The sequence below is a fragment of the Engystomops pustulosus genome, chromosome 1 (genome assembly GCF_040894005.1).
Source record: "Engystomops pustulosus chromosome 1, aEngPut4.maternal, whole genome shotgun sequence".
Taxonomy (NCBI): Eukaryota; Metazoa; Chordata; class Amphibia; order Anura; family Leptodactylidae; genus Engystomops; species Engystomops pustulosus.
In genome coordinates, this window is record NC_092411.1 from 196,588,525 (window position 1) to 196,604,838 (window position 16,314).

General features: G+C 41.6%; 1 protein-coding gene across 5 annotated transcripts in view; it reads right to left on the minus strand.

Annotated features, from left to right (window-relative positions):
* Positions 1 to 16,314, minus strand: part of ANKRD17 (ankyrin repeat domain 17) — a 65,381-nt gene that overhangs the window by 15,255 nt on the left and 33,812 nt on the right. For 3 of the 5 annotated variants that reach the window (XM_072117465.1, XM_072117454.1, XM_072117472.1), the window contains exons 15-25: positions 14,401 to 15,153; positions 11,139 to 11,287; positions 10,703 to 10,814; positions 10,368 to 10,513; positions 9,002 to 9,144; positions 8,148 to 8,361; positions 7,660 to 7,835; positions 7,205 to 7,367; positions 6,947 to 7,042; positions 6,371 to 6,487; positions 5,997 to 6,168 (exon numbers count right to left, since the gene is read on the minus strand). In XM_072117465.1, the coding sequence (XP_071973566.1) occupies positions 5,997 to 6,168; positions 6,371 to 6,487; positions 6,947 to 7,042; positions 7,205 to 7,367; positions 7,660 to 7,835; positions 8,148 to 8,361; positions 9,002 to 9,144; positions 10,368 to 10,513; positions 10,703 to 10,814; positions 11,139 to 11,287; positions 14,401 to 15,153 (2,241 nt within the window). The remainder of the gene's footprint in view (positions 1 to 5,996; positions 6,169 to 6,370; positions 6,488 to 6,946; positions 7,043 to 7,204; positions 7,368 to 7,659; positions 7,836 to 8,147; positions 8,362 to 9,001; positions 9,145 to 10,367; positions 10,514 to 10,702; positions 10,815 to 11,138; positions 11,288 to 14,400; positions 15,154 to 16,314) is intronic. The other 2 variants (XM_072117463.1, XM_072117482.1) reach the window with 2 other exon arrangements.

A 16,314-nucleotide genomic window follows, 5' to 3' on the forward strand; every position in this document is an offset into this window, starting at 1 on the left:
CGTGTTACTTTTTTTTTTGAATATAGCAAAAAATCTGCAACATTAGTGAAGTACCAAAATAATATTTTAGTGCAAAAATATATATGCTATTTAGTTCCGATGTGTATATGTAATTTGCACAATGATCAGCATTATTACAACTAGCATTGAGTACCAAAACAATATTGTTATGCAGGGAAGTGCAAATTCCAGCTTATCAGACCTTTCTTTGTCCAGGAAAGTAGCATCTCAATAGATCAGCACTCCAATTCCAAAAAGTCAGTGCCGGTCCATCAGAATAATTCTTACTACCGTGCTGGTGTACTATACACATTTAACAACATTGATGTTCTCACCCCATTTACAATTGCTTAAAAGGGAACCCATCACCACATTTTCACATATACAGCCCGTGACAGGTTCCTATAGAGCCCCATTTACTAACTTGCATCCTTTTAGCTAAGAAAAAGTTTCGCTTACATCCACAAAAATCACCTTTTATCTTGTATTACCTGGCATCAAATGGGTGTGTTCAGAAATCATATCAGAAAAACCGGTAATTACTCACCGGTAATTGTGTTTCCTTGAACCACGACAGCACCCAACCAGAGAGAGGGATCCGCCCCCAGGGACAGGAAACCCAGACTTCAAATTCTGCGGTACGCCCCATCTCCTTCAGTGGATTACAGAGACTGTATGGGACTTAATGTTCTTGATTAATTCTGACCACCGTGTCATTCAGTATCACTTTCAATGAGAGAATCTCACACCTCTGTGACACACACATAACACTGAACACCCAAGTGTGAAAAAGAATTTACAAGGGAGGGAATAACCAGGGTGCTGTCGTGGTTCAAGGAAACACAATTACCGGTGAGTAATTACCGGTTTCCCCCTCTCACCACGACAGCACCCAACCAGAGAGAATAACATAGATGAAATCCTTAGGGAGGGATAACCGAAGAAAGAACCCTTCGCCCAAAGGAAAGTTCCTGTGCACCTGCTACATTTAGCCTATAGTGCCTATAGAAAGTATGTGGAGAAGACCAGGTGGCAGCCTGACAAATCTGATTAACCGACACCTCTCTAAATTCTGCCCATGAGGAAGAAACTGCTCTAGTGGAATGGGCTTTTAGACCTTCTGGTATCGGCTGACCGGCTGCTAAATAAGCGGAGCTAATGGCTTGCCTAATCCATCTAGCTATAACTACCGCTGAGGCCTTCTGCCCCCTATTCTTGCCACCAAAAAGAACAAAAAGACTATCAGATTTTCTCCAATCTCTAGTCCTATCCAAATAAAGCTCAATGGCCCTCTTAACATCCAACTTGTTAAACTCTCTCTCCCTATCCGTAGAAGGGTTACTACAGAAGGATGGGAGCCTGATCTCCTGGGATCTATGGAATCTAGAGACTACCTTTGGTAAAAAGGCCGGGTCTGTCATCAGAACTACTCTGTCATCCAAGATCTTGAGAAAAGGCGCTCTACATGACAGAGACGATATCTCTCCAACCCTACGGGCTGAAGTGATAGCTACCAAAAATACAACTTTAATGGTCAGCCATTTTAGTGAACAAGACTCCAGGGGCTCAAAAGGATCTCTTATCAGATAATTTAATACCAGAGTGAGGTCCCAGGGGGGCACCGTACATCTCCTAAAGGGGGTCATACGAGATGCCGCTTTTATGAACCGAGATATCCAGGGATGAGAGGCTAAAGGAGACTCAAACAGGGAGCTAAGGGCAGAGATCTGAACTTTAAGGGTGGCAGGTTTTAGGCCCTTATCTAATCCTGCTTGCAGGAAATCTAATATCTTAGCTATATTTGGATGAGCTAAGTCTATTTTATCTGGGGAACAAAAATCTGAGAATACTCTCCAGACCCTGAAATAGATTTTAGAGGTAACTACTTTTCTACTCTTCTGCAGGGTTGTAATTACCTTGTCCGAGAGGCCTTTTTCCCTCAAGATGCGCCTCTCAAATTCCAGGCCGTCAGATGGAGGTTCGTAATCTGCGGGTGGAATACTGGGCCCTGGGAGAGGAGATCGTGACTCTCTGGGAGGATCCAAGGGTCTGATATCGATAGCTCTCTCAATACTGAGAACCATGCCCTCCTGGGCCAGAAGGGGGCTATAAGAATAACTCTGGCTTGGTCTTGCCGTATCTTCTTCAGAACCCTTGGAAGAATAGACAGGGGTGGAAATGCATATGCTAGGCTGAAGTTCCACCTGATTGAGAAGGCATCCAGACTTAAAGATCGGTCTCTCGGGTCTAGGGAGCAGAAGAGCCTGACCTGTCTGTTCTTTCTTGTGGCGAATAAATCCACTTCTGGTTGACCCCAAAGCCTGGTTATCTTGGAGAACACCCTCCGATTCAGGGACCACTCTCCTTGACGTAAGAGATGACGGCTTAGGAAGTCTGCCTGCAGGTTGTCCTTGCCCCTTATATGAACCGCCGATATTGATCTTAGATTGGCTTCCGCTAGTTCTAGAATCTGATGCGAGAGGTTCATTAAGGACCCGCTTCGGGTACCTCCCTGGCGATTCACGAACGCCACCGCTGTGACATTGTCCGAGGCAATCTTCAGGTCTGTCCCCCGAATCATCGGCAGAGCTTGTCTGATCGCCTGCAGGATGGCCTCTAGTTCTCTGTGATTTGAGGACTTTTTCCTGGATTCTTCGTTCCATGATCCCTGGAATAAGAGGCCCCTGACCTGGGCTCCCCAACCCGTAGAGCTTGCATCCGTAATCATGGATAGAGGGTTCTCCTCTCTCCAAGGCCGGCCTGCCTGGAGGTTCTCCTCTCTTAGCCACCATCTCAGGGAATCCAGGATCTGTTGAGGAAGTGTAATCCTCTGGTCCAAGGAGGACTGGTCCCCCCTCCAGTTCTCCAACATGAAGAGCTGTAAGGGCCTTGCGTGATACATCGCCCAAGACACCGCTGGGATTGCCGCTGTAAAGAGACCCAGAGTCCTCATAATGTCCCTTATGGTAGGGGATGGCTGTCTGTACAGCCTCTCCACCGAGGCTACTATCTTCACCACCTTGTCCTGAGGAAGGAAAGATCTCTGCTGAGTGGAATCTAATGTGATGCCGAGAAATATCTTTGATCTGGCCGGAGTGAGGGAGGACTTCTTCAGATTTACCATCCAGCCCAGGCGATGTAGGATCTTCATCACCACCTTTATTAAGATCTGCAACTCTTCTGCCGAACCTGCTATCAGCAGGAAGTCGTCCAGATATGGCACAAAGGTGCCCTGATATTTCCGTATGTAGGCTCCCACCTCCGATATTAGTTTTGTGAAAACTCTCGGTGCTATCGCCACTCCAAAGGGCAGAGCTCTGAATTGGAAGTGCTCTATCTTGCCGTCCATCCTCACCGCCACTCTCAGGAATCTCTGACTGTCCGGATGAATAGGGACGTGGTAATAAGCATCCGCTAAGTCTATGGAAGCCATAAAACAATCCTGAAAGAGCAGGTTTACGGTTGACCTTATCGATTCCATCTTGAACTTTTCCACTTTTAGGTAGCAGTTTAGTGGTTTTAAATTTATAATGGTCCGGAATGTTCCGTCCGGTTTCTTTATAAGGAACAGGGTTGAATAAAATCCTGTCCCTCGATCCTGCAGTGGCACCTGCCGTAGCACCTCCTTTTCCAATAGGGATCTTACTTCGGTCTCTAGAGCCTGTCTTTCTGCTCTTCCGGCCACTGAGGTTATCTTGAAACGCTGTGGGGGAGGGGATAGAAAAGGTAATTTTAGGCCATCTTGTATGATCCCCAAAATCCACTTGCTCCCTGAAATCTTGCTCCACTCCGCCTTGAACAGGGAGAGCCTTCCCCCCACAGGACCCCTGGCGTCATTGCTGACCGGGACGTTTACTGGAATCCTGAGGCCGGGAAAACATGAATCCCTTAGACCTCCTAGAGGGTCGCCACCCCTCCTTCTTGTCTCCGGATCTCTGAGGAGATCTAAATCGCCGTGAGGGGCGAAAAACTTCCTCTCTTGAGGCCTTGTACTAGGAAAACCTCTCTTCCTGTCAGCTGCCTTTTCCAAGATGTTGTCTAGTGCAGACCCAAACAAGAATTCCCCTTCACAAGGAATACTACATAGATGACTTTTAGATGGGAGGTCACCTGTCCAGTTCTTCAGCCATAAGGCCCTTCTGGCAGAATTAGATAAGGCTACCGATCTTGCCGATAACCTTAAGGCGTCCACCGAGGCATCGGCTAAGAAGGCAGAGGCCTTCTGTGCAGTGGTAACCTCCGAGATGAGATGTGACCTGGATGCACCAGCCTTAATCTTCTCCTCCAGCTGGGAAAGCCAAACAAAAAGAGACCTAGAAACGCATGTAGCCGCGACATTGGGTTTGAATGCGCCCGCTGCTGCCTCCCAGGAACGCCTTAAGAAGCCATCTGCCTTCTTATCCATAGGATCTTTAAGCACACCTGAATCCTCCACTGGAAGCGCACTCTTTCTAGACACTTTAGACACGGCAACATCTACTTTTGGCGCCTTGTCCCAAATCTCTGTCTCCTTCTCAGGAAAGGGATACTTCCGCTTCATAGCTCTAGGGATAAAAACCTTCTTGTCTGCCTTGCGCCATTCTGCCTGGATAAGGGAGGAAATATTCTCATGGATAGGAAAAACCTTTCTCTTCTTTTCTCCTAGACCCTGGAACATAACGTCTGTTACAGAGCGTTCTTCTTTTTCATCTTCTAACTCCATAGTTGATCTTACTAATTTTACTAGATGATCAATATCCTCTATAGGAAACAGGGGTCTGCCTGACCTGTCCTCCTCCTCTGACTCAGATGATTCTCCCGAACTAGGGCCAGAATCTTCAAGTTGCCTGGAAGTGCCTGGGGAATTCTCTGACCTGAGGGATCTCCTTATTTCTTGCACAGAACTACGCACCTCCTGCTGGATTAGCATACGCATGGATTCAAACAAGGTCGACTGCTCTTGTGCTAACAGGCGCTGAACACACTGGTCACAGTTAGGTTTTAAATAAGAGTCAGGCAGATTATCTCCACAGATTCTACATGCATGATGCTTAGACTTTACAGTGGCTTTCCCCTTACGAGATTCTTCCCTCTAAAATAAGAATCACATAAGACATCATCAGAACCAGTTTAAAGGCATGGTAAGGCCACACTCACCAATCAGCGGACTATCCCCCTACTCAAACTTTACCGTAGCGGTGTCCACCGACTCTCTACCACCTTCATTAGAACTCATCCTATTCAGTGGTGAGGATACAGCTCCGTTTTCATCCACGACTGGAGCAACTCCTGTGGCTGGCTGTGGGTGCTAGAACAACACACAGGACTCCTGTGTGGGATCTCCTTTTAAAATTACCGCGTCTGACGTCATCTCCCATGTGGACGCTGGGCGGCGCGTCACTTCCGGTCCTCACCGGAAGTGGAGTCGGCGCCATTTTGGGGAAGACCATCGCAGAGGAAGAGGCCAGCGCTCAGCCGCCCTTCCACACACACGCCTCCACTCCGGATCGGAGGCGTGCCGGAGTCCGCCCGCACCCACAGACTGCGCTGCACCTCGCAGCATTCACTTCTCCACCGCCGCCGAGTGACCACCCTCCGGTAAGCCTCGGCGGGGGACCTGTGCAGCCACCTGGGGGTACCTGGGACTCCCATTCCCCCCTTTCACCGCGACTCCTGAGCCTCACCGAGACTCACTGGATCCCTCGTCAGGGACAGGAAACCACTGAAGGAGATGGGGCGTACCGCAGAATTTGAAGTCTGGGTTTCCTGTCCCTGGGGGCGGATCCCTCTCTCTGGTTGGGTGCTGTCGTGGTGAGAGGGGGAAACAGCTCTATTTATGGTACAGTGCCTCACTGGCAGCTAATTTTGGGTGGTATGGGGAGGACTTCTAACCCTTTAATCAGCAGACATTGGATGGTGAAATTCTGGTGACAGGGGTCCTCTTAATGTAATAAACCCAAATTATTGCAGCCTGTAAATATGTAGCAAAAACAAAAAAAATGTGTTTTTTTTTTTACCTTCAACCTTTTGCTTTTCTTTTTCTAGAGCTGCCTGAAGCTCAAAGTTTTCTTTATTTTTAGCCTCAATTTCTTCAAGTTTCCTTCTCTGCTCCTCCTTCTTTTTCCTCCTCTTCTCCTTACGTTTCTCTCGCTTCGCTGCCAAAGCCAGTCTTCTGCTTTCCTCTCTTAGCTAAATATTTAAAGAAAAAGTGTCAGCACTGTGCAAAGAGGCATACTGTGATCTAGAATATTTTCAGGAAAATATTTATCATATTATAAATAGAATTTATGCCAAAAATAGGCTATAGGCAAAAAAATGTCAGGAAAGTGACATTAGGAAAGAGTATTGAGTTTCTCATCAAGCACCAAGCAAAACAGTAGAGCAAAGTTACCTTCTCTAGATCCAGCTCCTCCAAGAGAATACTTGCATTCTTATTGGCTTCTGCAGCTTGCCTGTCTTTGGCTTGTACAATCGATTCCATACAAAGGTGGCACTTCTTCAACATCTCCTGAAACCATATTATACATTAGATTTATTGTCCACCAAGCAAAACAATCCTGTCCATACAAAAAAACTGCTCTAAGAAACCAGTCCCAGACAAATCTCACTTTGTTTTAAAAATTTGAAAGGAAAAAAAAAAAAAAAAACTTAAAATCTGATTAGCTGCTATGGACGCCACTAAAGTCCTATAATTAAATAGAAGTTTTTGATCCAATATGCAAACTGGGTTCTTACAACCTTACCAGCTATGCAGATGTACACCAGTTATTTTAGTTTTACTTACATCCATACAAGACAAATGTAAGCAGAAGAATTCTAATTATTAAGATAGTATAAAAACCCTTACATACACTTCACAAGCAAATGTCGCATTAGAACATGGAAGGTGCCAAGTTCAACAAATATGTTTCTATGCAAGAAGTGTAGTATATATGCACAAGTGGCAATTTTGCCAAATCCACCTTACCTTATCTGTAATGGTAGCAATATATCGCATGCACTCAGAGTCTGATGGGAACTGGTTTACCTCTTTCACAAGGTACCGAACCACTTTAACATGACCCTGCAAAAGAACACAGAGCCAAAACTAAATATATATTAAATTAAGATACCATATACACTATGTATACAAATGGCATATTATCAAGTAAATATAAAATATAAAAAAAATAGCCACACATATAGTTTAAATAACTTATCAGAAAAAAAACCACACACACATTACCTTTCTAAAAGCTGCCATAAGTGGGGTTATTTTTCTATTATCTGCTGCATCTACATCTGCTCCAGCTTGAACAAGCAGCTGCACAACATCTAAATGACCTCCATTTGCTGCCAGCCAAAGTGGTGTATTCCCCTTCTTGTTTCGCACATCAATGTGAGCTCCCCTGGAAAAAGAAAACTGTTCAAGAAACACTGCCTTATATATTAGGTTTCTCAAACAAGAGCAAGCCTCCAACAACGAAAAGGTCAGCAGGATGAACAACAACAACAGTCCGGCACAAGACTAAACAGATACACAAGACACGAACTTCATTTAAATTTTGCAAGTGGTGAAAACATTCACCGCTTAATGTGCTAACACTTATAAGATGGAGCAGAATGAAAACTTAATAATACTTCAGACCTAACAAGTTGGTTGAAAACCATGAATACATTCATAATTGTTTCTACTGGTACCTGCTAATAAGTAGCTCACAAAACTTGTAATGGCCCTTGTCTGCAGCAATGGTTAAAGCTGTATCCCTGGAGGATGGCACAGGGGGGGCATTGACATCTGCACCTTTGTCAAGAAGCACCCGTCCTACTTCTGCATAGCCACCAGAAGCAGCTTCCATCAATGGTGTAAGGCCAGTCTGCAAAAGAAATTCACAACCATGAAATATTAAGTGACTAGTGTGGGTTCTCCTTAACAAGGACGTACATATTTATGAAGTCTACTGGTTACATATATAACACCTATACTTTTATATAAACACACTTGTTACAAATAAGTAGCTCAAGGTATATATGAAATTGTACTATATCTCATCCCCTTTTATTCTGAGGAGTTTAGCTAGAGGGATACATTACAAAGCATTTAAAAAATAAATAAATAAAGCAATGCTTGCATTTTAAAATCTCATTTTACAACTCCCTACGAGAAAAATTTGACTGGCGTCCTCTACCTTTGCTCGATGCTCTACATTTGCTTTCCTGTCAAGCAGCAAGCTAACCACTTCAGTTCTTCCTTGGAAGCAGGCCAGAGTAAGTGCTGTGTTTCGATTGGTTTCTATCTGTGCATTGATATCTGAACCCATATCCAGGAGCAACTTAACAGCAGCAGTGTGTCCATTCATGGCAGCCAACATCAAGGGAGATATTCCCAACTTGCTACCGGTTCTGAAAAAGAAAGAACACTTATTCTATCAAAAATGTGAACTCAAAAGGAGAGACTTCTCATTAGGCAGGTTACTTGAGAAACCCAATGATCAGCAGAGCTCCAAAGCGGTTGCAAAGTGGCTCTGTTACTTTAATAAATTTCTCTGTAGAGTTTGTTACTTTAATTTCAGTTGTTGTCTTTTTCAAATTTCAAAACTAAACAGCTTCTGGAATCTGATGTGGATGATGCAAGCAGCTGTAGATCCTGGTGTATGGGATCCAAATACTCACAAAAGGAAAGGCCACAGCATTCAATGCAGTTTAAAGAAGGCTGTACGCCTTTATTCACATGCCCATGTGAATAAAAGCGTACAACCTTCTTTAAACTGCATTGGATGCTGTGGCCTTTCCTTATTTTGTTTAGTTTTGGCACACCAATTTCACATATGTCAGTGTGGAAACTGAGTGGCTACAAAACCTGCAATTTTTGTGTATTAAAACAAATTTAAAAAAAAAAAAAAAAAAAAACACAAAAATTCAATTAATATCTCCCAAAGTGTAAATCACATACACTGTACATCACAGCAAACCTATGCAAGCTTTTACTAAGCAAATACATAAAGCAGAGTAAAACCCGTTTAAGATTACAAGTAATACATACCGGGAGTTTATTTCCGCACCAGCATTTAACAAAATTTTGATGATGTTGACATAACCACCAGAAGCAGCCAAACTTAGAGGGGTATAATCTGAAACATTTCTATGTTCTTTATTTGCTCCACGAGCCAAAAGCAGCTCAACCACCTAAATATAAAAGACAACAATTTCAGAGAGTAGTAAATAAAGTAATTTCAGTTCATTTTAGAGAATTCCAAACGTGAAGACTTGAAAAAGAGTGAAATGACAAAATTAAAATTATCCTCAGGGTTTTCCTTTAGGCATAGAAATAAGATTCTTTTGATGACCCCACAACATTGGATAAGGATTACTTTGTAATCTGTATAGAAACTTTGCAGAATTAAAATTGTAGCCTGACTTTCAGAATTTTACTGCATTGTGAGTCTCAAGTAGACTGAGCTGTAAGTGTCAATTTGTGCCATGTAAAGGATTGTATAGTAGCCAAAAATCCCCATCTCTAGAAATAAGCGTAACATATTGCAGCCGATTTAGAACAATATTGTTTGCCACAATGTGGGCAACCTTACACTTTATTATTAGGTACATGGGTAGTAAAAGACCATCAACATTTTAATGTAAAAAAAAAAAAAAAGAAATATGCATGTTAAAAAATTTACCAAAGTCACAGAATTGGCAATAATTATATAATTCAAAGGGCCCCCGCTAATTGATCTCAATTTAGGTGCAGGCTGCGCACATGCACCGTTACTCAGTTTACTTATAGATAAACAGCTGTGAATGTCCCACAATATTAAAAGGAGGTGGATGCTTAAGAGGGTTGTACACTTTCAGCAAATTAATAGTTTGTAAGGAAAAGTTATACAATTTTTCCATATACTTTCTGTATCAATTCCTCACCCTTTTCTGGATCTCTGCTTGCTGTCATTCTATGGTAAGCTCTCATGTTTACTTGCAGTGGATAGAAATATGTCCAATGTCATGTGGTGGACATGCAGGTTGAGGGCTCGTTATAACACACAGATCTGATTACTTTGTGGTAATAAAGAGCTGTGCACCTTTGAGACCATGGACATCCTTTATTCACTGGAAGTAAACAGAAGCTTTCTATAGAAGGACAGCAAGCAGACAGCTAGAAAGCCATGAAGAACTGATACAGAAAGATTACACAAAACTATATCACTTATTTGCTGAAAGTGGGCAACCCCTTTAACCTGCTGTTCCAAGATGAGGAAACAGGACAATAGCTTTCATGATTACTGTGGGTACATATATTCCCAATCCTATGGCTAAGTAATTTACTTTGACGTTTGCACAAGTGCTTTCAAGTAATATATAAAAATGTAGCTTTAGAGAGTTCAGAGTTGGCATAACAGACATAATTTCAATACCTCTTGCCTGCCACCAGAGCAGGCCAAAGATAATGGGGTGTCTTTGGTCCTTTCAGACTGAGCTTCAATGTCAGCGCCATTATCCAGCAAAATCTCAACCACACCAACATGGCCCGCAGTCGCTGCCAAGATGAGAGGTGTAAAACCTGAAAATAAAAAAATTATTGGTTAAACTGTGACTAGAAGTAAGAGAAACAATCCAATATAGGCTGTATTGTAAATAACATGATCACATACAAAATGAGAAAATAATTTTGCAAAGGATTCAGACACACATTTAGTTCTCAGCAGCCATCTATACTACCAAATAAATGTGAACAGTTAAAGATTTTTACCTTTCTTATCTCTGTGTTCTATGTTGGCTCCTCTTTCCAGAAGAGTCTGCACAAGCTCTTCATGTCCACCAGCACAAGCAAGCGTTAAAGCGGTATCATGGTTGCTTTCAGTCTGTTACAAAAGAGAATCACTGCACTTATAATACCCTAAAAAACACTCATTTAAATGATGGCTTCAGAAACGAATCCTATTCGGATAAGATAAGAAATTCCTAATAAAAATGTTACAGATTAAAAGAACTCTGTAGATGGGCTGTTACTTTGTTTATATGGTGCAGTGTTCTCTTAGAAAGAAACTAAGCCAGAAAACAGAGTACACAAACTAGAGACAGTCCAATTATAAAAGGTCATGTTTTGGTGAAATAAATGCACAGTAAACTCATATTCAAGATCCACCATAATACCTGTTAGGGTGATGCCACACATGGTGTCTTACCTGCGCATCAATATCTATGGAAGGGTAGATTGGTAGCATGGCGGAAGGAGATATTATGGGACTTGGAGTAGGAGTCTGAGGTTGGGATATTGAAGTTCCAATGCTGTGGGTAGGAGTGTTTGAAATTGCAGACGTTCTTCCACTCACTGCTGTTGAATAAAATATCTAAACTTTAGTAGGGCTAGAAAAGAAAAGCACTTGCCTGCATCCAATGTGAAATGCAAACTATGATGTGAAACACAAATGTCCAATAGTTTCCCACCTCTTCATAAAGGGGTCGTTTCAAGATTACCAGTATGTTATCCACCATCGGCAGGTCAGGCAATAACATGTTCCCAAGTTTGCATCTGCATTAAGGCAGTTTTACAATGAAACCCAATATTTTCTACTGAAAACTATTTGAATGGGATGTAGAAGGTTTGACAGGTTAAAGTTTTGTTACATTAAGCAGGATTTTTCCTGTCAAGGTGATTTGGGACAGTAAAGCACTCCCACGTCCTTATTGTTGGACAGATGTTATTGTGCCTGCAATGCATACTGAAGCTGGGGTGTACTATGGCAGCTTCAGTGAGACAACAGGCAGGTACTAGAAGAGGACTCCAATGTGCCTCACCACACTAGGCAAGTATAACAGTTTTTTGTAAAGGGCAGCCATGGGAGATTTGGGACACTAATCCACATACAGGTTCTAATGGTCTAGTGGTTTAGTGTCCCATATAGACCTTACAGATTCCTTTATAGGACATCTACCATCAGATTACCTCATGGCAGATGACTTGGGTACCTCGCCGTCCCAAGCTTAATTTCTTATATCTTTGCATGGCCACATTTCTCTAAAAAATATGTTTATAAGATATGCAAATTAGCACGTGGTGCTCTGCAGAGCACCAACAAAGTCCACTGTAATATAATTTATGCAAGCCCGGGCCCACACCAGCCCAGTTCCAAGAGCTGGCTCTATTCAAATCTCGTGCTGGGCAGGAAGCCAACAGCACTGGGAATGTGAAAATCATGAGCACTAAAGGCTAATTTGCATATTTTATAATTTTTTTTTTAATATAGAAATGCAGCCATGCAAGAATATAAGAAATTTAAAAAAAAACCTCAGATGCAGATGTAAACAAGTGTCCTATACGACAAAGAAATCCTAAAAAGATAATGTAAAAAAACCCCCACCTAACTACAGGAAGATATCCAGGCTTTAAGATGTAATTCTTAAAGATGTCTCAATCTAAATTAATGGCGATTTAACACCATAACAGGCAATCTGAAAACCGTGCTAAACTCTTGGCGTAATACCAATAAATGGGAACAAAGTGTTTGACTGTCCTCTTTATGCATCATACAAGCACATTTACTCAGGTTGCTCCTTCAGTTCCTAAAACATTAGTGTTTGTTCCTTGTTTACATAAAACTTGAGAACAATAGAATTTCAAGGCACAAAAGACATGGTTCCTGCCAGATTTTATTAAGGTTTCCTAGAGCCAAAAGCAGTGGAGACCTTAGTGCAATTAAATGTTAGAATAAACGTTCCCACTATATGCCTGCAAGCATAGGAATACATTTTCATTATATACCGTAATCAATATTTCAAAGCTCTGGTACCTTATATTTTATCAAGGCACATAAAATAACAGGACCATAATTATTCGTTTAACAGGTTATACTTTGAATAAAAAAAATAATAATTAGATAGATATATATATATATCTATATCTATATCCTTTGAGGTCATTTTCTAATAGACAAGCCCAAGTTTTGGGGGTTTTTTTAGTCGTAGATGCGGGGTGGAAAACATACCGCTTGTCTAGACCCTCAAATCTAAAATTTTCTCCCACCTATTATCAGGCTAGTTTCCAACAAAAAATATTTGCTACATGTTAAGCCCTGGCCTTATAAAGCTGGAAGGCAAAAGTGGCCATTCATAGATTTAAGGCATCTTTTAGGCACGAATTGGGAGAGAACTGTGCTTTATGGTATAGCTTCTTTGAAAGATCATAAAGTTTAAAATGATATAAATACTTAACTTTTGAATGAGGTACAAAACCTTCTACAGAAGAGAATTTTAATGGCAAGGATAGAAGTCTAAATGATTTGTATATTCAAATGCAGTTTATCAATAGTTACAGGGGATGAAAAGGTAGTTGTGCAGGCGTGATGCAAGCCATTAATTCCTCTGGGAATTCTCAAGTTCCATATGAGCGAGAGCACAGATGACGCTCAATTTGCTGCTGTGTGGTCTTGATCCCCCGTTAAAAGAGGAGATCGGAATAAGACATTTGGGGTAGTTGCATACTCAGTGCTATTCTCAAAACTTAGTAGAAAGCCAGAAGTGGATACTACAGTACTACATGTCCTACTTCCTGGATTGATGCAAACAGTTTTTTTTTTGAGGAGATAAAACAGGTGGTGTTATAAAAAAAAAAAAAAAAAGTAATGTAAATTACTGTAACATGAAATTATAAATATTTTTAGCATTTTCACTGCTGGCTACTAGAGGGGGCATCCGATCTGGATACGGTTTCAACAGCCATAAAGCAAACAGTTGACTTTAAGTAAAAGACCTTCAAAGAGGTCATTATAAGGGAGAGTTACGAGTATAAACACTAACGAACTAGGATTCAATGATTATTAAGGAGGGTTTCAAGCCCTGCTCTGGAAAGCAGGAAAACAAAAAGTAGACATGTAGCAACCAGTGCAGATACCTGTAATGGTACACTACAATCTGTACATTGATACAATAAAATGCTGATACTTCCTCTAGTGGCAGAAAGTGGGGAATATTGAATATTTCTCAAAATAGTGAAGTTTCACCGACCACCAAAATCTCAATGACAGATTTCCTGTAGGCATATCACAGAGAATCCATTAAAAATCTCTAGGACTAAACAGAGAAAGTGCAATGATCCTACCCTAGTGCAAGCGGATTCAGCCGTTTATCTATCCATTACCTCAGAGGGAATCTGTCTGCAGTTTAGACCATGCACAGCAGTGCGAGATCCTATGCCCCAATGCACTTGAAGAGCCTATATTCATACAGTACACAATGATCTCCAGGGTTAATAAAGCCTGCAGTTTCGCATGATCAAAGTTGCTGACAGATTCCCTTGATTATTCTGCATATAACCAAAACAAGTATTCGCTAAGAGCAAGTTAATTTGTGCCCAAGCTTCTCAAAATATGTAATTTAAGGTCACTGTCAAAAGTAAAGTATTGCGTACATGTTAATAAAACCACAAAACTATTGCACCATCATACCCACCTGCCATGATGTCATCCAAAGTGTCGGTGAGGGTCTGAGCAGGGCTGGCTATCATTAAACCTTCTTGTGTTTCTGCCAGGACACCTTGCCCAAGCCCTGTTAGCTGTGCTTCACCCAATTCTTGCTGTCCCACTATCACTCCTTGGAGGTCTGCAAGATTTGCAATGGGCCCAGGGGATAATGTACCTGCTGCCAATGGCAAAGCTTGAGGCATTGCCAACGGCTGCATGGGTGTAAAGCCCATAGGTACTGTAGTCTGCTGGGAATCCTGCTTAAGCAGGATGGTGTCAACCTGCTGTAGATGAGCATAGTCTACCTCTGTGATCTCTTCCCCATCCCCTACTGGGGTTAGCAGACCAAGATGCTGGCATGACTGCTGTTGCTGCTGCTGAAGTTGTATTCGCTGTGCCTTTACTTCTAGGTACTGCTTTTTAAGCTGCTGTTGGGTTTTTAACTGCAGCTCTCGCTCTACTTTTTGAAGTTCCTCTAATATCTTTTGCTTCTTCTGGATCTGCTCTTCTCGAGTTTTGTTCAACTCCTCTATTTTTTCCTTGGTCAACTGATCTGCGTGGGCAAGCTCCAAGGACTGTAATTGTGCATTCTTTTCAATGGCTTCTTTGATCCTCTGCTCCAATTCCGTCAGCTTCCCCTGAGCTTCTTCAACAATGCTTTCTGGAGACTGACTGCTGATGTATCCCTGTGCATCTTGGCCGTTGTCTGGCACATGGCCACTGGACTTCTGCTTAGATGCAGCTGTGTAAAAAAGAAACCCCCTCAGAACCAAATGGAAGCGCAAAAGGTATGGTAACCTCATGACTGATCCTGTCAGACATGGGTAGACTTCAAAAGGACAGGCACATAACAACATCCACACAACTATGACACCATTACAAATAGAAAACCCATAACCAGATATTGGTGACAATACAAATGCATTTTTATTATACTGCGAAAAACAAAGAAAAACCTTGCCTACTATGCAGTGGAGTCACAGAAGTTGGGTCTTATGCTCTATGTCTATGTCTTTTTTCTGCTGAAAAAATTCTAACACCAAAGGCCACCGCAAAAAAAATAAAAAAAATGGCTGAATAAAAAAAAAAAAAAATGAATGGCTCAATGAGAGGTACTTCGGAGATATGAACAAAGTAAAATGTAGTTTCTTATAAGTCCATAAAATCAGCAATACCAGCTTTATGTGAAGGCACAAGTTCCTGTTTTATGCAGTTTTTACATGTTCTTTACCTTTAATGCAACAATTGGTTGTAGCTTTGAAGACTGCCGAGTGTGCCCTAACCCACATTCATAGATTATAGACCATTTAAAAAAAATGTACAAAACACATTTCAGATTAGTTGTGAATGCACTGTACTCAATAAAGACCCATCTGCTCAAAATAACATTCCAAAATCCAATAAAGGTGTATTTAAAAGGATACATGAACTCGTGTACCTTTATGTACAAATCCCCAACTTATTTTCAAATAGCAATAGGAACTTTGAAGTGAAAAATCTGAGCAGCTCCCATAATCCACAAGCCATGTATGTTTTGCAGTGATACCCAACCCAAAAAGCCTTATTATGCAACAGCTTTGAAGTAAGAGGTGAGGGCATGTGCTAATTGTTTGACACTATTTATGCATCATTTTAATGGAAAATTATTATACGGTGCCCTTTTATGTACACAGCTCCAGCTTGTCTTAAGACAACACTTGAAGAGGCTGATACATCAGTGCACAGAACAAAGGGGCACCACAATGACTGACTAAGAGAACCTACAACTACAGAGGATGGTTGTATTAAAGAAAAAAAAAAAAAAAATTATATATATATATATATACACCCACATCCTCTGGGAATGCTACAATGAATTGTCCCGGTTATGGCTTCCAAAATTGTATGAATTTATAGACAAACA